At 30.2% G+C, this 4,400-nt stretch overlaps 1 protein-coding gene across 1 annotated transcript; it reads left to right on the plus strand.

Moving 5' to 3' along the window:
* The first annotated feature begins 1,393 nt into the window (after positions 1–1,393).
* Positions 1,394–3,528, plus strand: LOC115992394 (GDSL esterase/lipase 1-like). The gene is made up of 5 exons (XM_031116582.1): positions 1,394–1,661; positions 1,748–1,869; positions 2,315–2,545; positions 2,655–2,910; positions 3,021–3,528. Exons 1-5 carry the CDS (start codon positions 1,400–1,402, stop codon positions 3,263–3,265), a joined length of 1,116 nt encoding a protein of 371 aa, XP_030972442.1. The 5' UTR covers positions 1,394–1,399; the 3' UTR covers positions 3,266–3,528.
* Positions 3,529–4,400: the final 872 nt, after the last annotated feature.

Genomic DNA, 4,400 nt, shown 5'->3' on the forward strand with positions numbered 1-4,400 from the left:
GATTTAGAGGACTAGGGATCTATGCTTAAGGGTTACAAGGTGTATTTAAAGTCATATTAGGCCATCATAAACATAAAAAGAACACTCTATGAAGAGAACTTACTGCAATGTCTGTGCACTAAGGGTTTGAACCAAGCGAAGTCTTCGGCTTCAAATTGAGGATTAATAAGTGTCTCAAGTGAAGCCATGATGGATGGTACTTATAGAAATATTTATTAAGACACTTCTTAATCCTCAAAATTTTTTATTAAGTTCCATATTAGATTATAAAATAAAATAAAATAAAAACCAAGAAAACCATGATGGATGGTATTTGCAGCAATATATATCATGATATATAATATCTTCATATGTTCTAGAACACACGCACACACACACACACACACACACACACATATATATATATATATATATATATAATCAAGTGAAAATAGGAATTTGAAGGAAAAAAGAAAAGAAAAAAAATCCAATAGTAGTAGTATTCTGGAAGGGAGAGAAAATTGAATATTGATAAGTTGAAACATTTACTTCGACCTGCTTTGAATATCTTACTAGTTATACTATGTGTTTATGGCGTGTGCGTGAGTGTTCAATTCTTGATGACAAGTGAGATGTATGGTTTGCACCTTAAAAAAAAAAAAAAAAATGATGTATGAAATTAAAACAAGCTTAATTTATCATTAGATATCAGGGCATCATGCCTCATGGCCACAAAAAGAGGCATCTTAAAAGCAGGTATTAAAAAATAAAGCAAAAATGAAGTTGAATTTTTCAAAGCATGTCATTGTGAAACATAAAACTTCCAAGATAAACGTAACATCTTTGAATTGTCTTATACTCTTACTAGTTAAACAGTATGTGAAACAAATTTCTTGATAATATTACGTGGTAAGCTTTGTTAACGGAATATGAAATTGAGACAAAAAGATGGTTGAATTATATCATTAGATATTAGAGTATTAAGACTTTGAACTTAGACTTTTTAAAGAGCGGTCCGGTTAATTGGTGCTCTTAGAACATTTATTAATTGACTATTTTAGAAAAATTTTAATATCACTTTAATAAAAAATATAAAAAGTTGTCAAAATTTTTTTTTCTTATAAAAAATTTACAAAAAAATATTTTTTAAACCAATGCCTTAAGTTATCTATTAACTTTTCCCTTTAAAAATATCATTTGTCACATTTAAAAGTCCAAGATATTTGCAGGTTAGAGTAGTCAAATTGTGAATGTAGCCAATTTGAAACAGATAACCAAATGGCAATTGACCTCCTATCCTATGAAAATTTCAAATGAAGCAACTCTTCCTTTTTCCTCACGTAAAGCACAAATCAAGCCGCCTATAAATGAAAATTGCAACTAATGTGTTATGAATAAAAAAAAGTATCAAAGATTTAACATGATGGGTTTAAGGCTTCACTTATGTTTCTTGGCTTTGTTTTCAACTTTTTTAATCTCAATCCACGGCCTTGGGCCCCTTTGCCTGCCAGAGGAACATGTTGCTTTATTCATCTTTGGAGATTCATTATTCGATGCTGGAAATAACAACTATATCAACACCATTACTGATTACCAAGCAAATTATGAGCCATATGGGGAGAACTTTTTCAAGTACTCTACAGGGAGATTTTCTGATGGCCGTATAATTCCAGATTTTATTGGTAAAAAATGCTGCTATGTGTGTGTCTTCTTTACCATAGAATCTGAAATTTTGCTATATATATTAACAATTTTTGATTTATTTCAGCTGAGTTTGCAAATTTGCCGTTCATTACACCATATCTACATCCTGGTTATCATCGATATACTGATGGGGCAAACTTCGCATCTGCAGGAGCTGGTGCTCTTGCTGAAACTCACCAAGGAATGGTATTTTTTTTAATCATTAATTTTAAGTAGGAGTCTTAATTTAAATACATTAATAGGATTGACATCTTGATCTTACTCTCTAACTCTTACTACTGGTATTGGCAATTGTGTGTCCTAAATCCTAATATGTCCCACCATATTCTCTTAAATAGAGTATTATGTGTTTCTTTAAAAAAAAAAAAAAAAAATTTAGAGCATTATATTTTGGGTAAAAGACAGATATAGTATATTAAATTCTTCAATTAAATTCAATATAAATAGTTGTATTCAATTTAATTTTTCTTAGAGAATATATTATTGTTTGTTCTTTCTTGGTCAATACAACCTTGTGTTGGAATTTAATTAAGTAACCTAATGTATATTATTGTACTTAAATTTTACTCGTGTTTTTATGGCATAAGCTTTCTTGAAGGAAATGGTTTAATACCTTTTTGTTTATCCACAGGTGATAGATCTAAAATCTCAACTGAATAATTTCAAGAACTTGGAGAGTCTGTTGAGCAAAGAACTCGGTGATGCAGAAGCAAAAAAATTATTGTTCAGAGCTGTGTACATAATTAGCGTGGGAAGTAATGATTATGTAGTCCCTTTCACTAGGAATTCTAGCATTTTTCAATCCTACACTCCAGAAGAATACGTAGACATGGTGATCAGCAATTTAACATTTGTGATCGAAGTAAGAAAAATAAACAATTTATTTAATAATTGAAGCAAGTTCATTTTACTAATCGTGTTCCTTTACCTTATAGATTGTTTATACTCATAGCTACATATTGATTTGCTAGGAAATATATAAGAAAGGAGGAAGGAAATTTGGGTTTCCAAACTTGTCGCCATTGGATTGTTTACCATTGGCAAGAGCACTAATTCCTGGAAACACAGGTGCATGCAAGCAGGAACTTACAGCCCTAGCAATATTGCACAATAAAGCACTCTCTGAAGTCCTCCAGAAGCTAGAGAATGAGCTCAATGGATTCAAATATTCAATAACCGATACCTACACTATTCTTAGTGAAAGAATAAATAGCCCTTTGAAATATGGTATGTCATGACCATTTTCATGGTATAGAATACTTAATTATATATTGTTAAACTTTGTGTTTTAGTTATATTATGTCATTAACTGATAGCATTATAACCATGTTGTGAAGGTTTCAAGGAAGGGAATATTGCATGTTGCGGAATTGGTCCATACAAAGGAATTAATAGTTGTGGAGGGAAGAGATCAGTTAAAGAGTACGAATTATGTGAGAATGCTAGTGAATATGTGTTCTTTGACACTGGTCATCCTTCCGAAAAGGCCAACCAGCAATTCGCAGAGCAAATGTGGAGTGGAACTCTCAATGTCACAGGACCTTACAATCTTAAAGAATTGTTTGAAGACAAATGGGTGTAGATTTGATAAGCATTAAGTGAATCATAGATGGTACTATTAGAATTTAAATAAAAAAGTAAGTATGGATCTTATTTTCAAACTAAATTTAATAAATAGGTTCAAGAGTTCAAATCGTCATATTGTGTAGACAATTCAATTTATTTTTATTTTTGTAAGGATGATCTAGCTAGTTCATCGTGGTGACTCTAGTGTAGCAGTATTATGTACATTTTTTTGGCTTGTAAATAAACATTTTATAATTCAATTATCTAAGGATTTCAATCTTTAAGGAAATGCATGCAAGACGCATTTAAGTATTTTTGGCTATTTTGAGATATCTTTAATATTTGAAGATTATCTTTTGTCAAGAGTATTTCACTATTTTGGTTATCTTGAAATATCTTAAATATTAGGAGATTATATGTTATTAAAAGGGTCTTAGAAGCACTCCCATTGTCCCACACAGTGTTGGTTATGAAAGCTATTAATAATACTATATATTAGTCGCTAACCCGCATGACGCACGAGAAAGCTATTGGGTATAATTGTAACATTCTCAATTATTCAATAATTGTATGAAAGATACATTTAAAGAACAGATTAATCAAGATGAACTACAATAATAGCAATTATGTTAAACCATCTAACAACAAATGAAAAAAAAAGGTCTCATATTAATACAATGAGAGAAACAAAACAAAACAAAAAACTAAATGTAAATTAAAATTATAAAACATTAATAGTGATCGTTGTAAACCACAAAACATATACATGGCTATTTAAAATCACTACTATCAAAAGAGATAGAGCACTGTTATCAACACTAAATATAAAATAATATAAATAATAAAATAAACAATGCAAGCCTGTAAACCACAAAGTTAATACTTGATAGACGTGGTAGAGGCATATAAACTTGAATATGAAAACTTCATAGGCTTGGTTAGGCAAAGGCACACAAAACAAAAATAAGGTTGAGAAGACAAAAGAACAACAGGTAAAAGAAACAAAGCAAAAAGAGAGGAGCCTAAGAGCAACCCCATCAGTAAGTGTAAAAGTTTCTTTCTCTTTTATAATAAAAACCTATTTTTTCTATTTTACACAATCAATTTCAAAAGCACTTACATCAGATTATCTTTAATACACCATCTTTTAT

The sequence above is a fragment of the Quercus lobata genome, chromosome 5 (assembly GCF_001633185.2).
Source record: "Quercus lobata isolate SW786 chromosome 5, ValleyOak3.0 Primary Assembly, whole genome shotgun sequence".
NCBI lineage: Eukaryota > Viridiplantae > Streptophyta > Magnoliopsida > Fagales > Fagaceae > Quercus > Quercus lobata.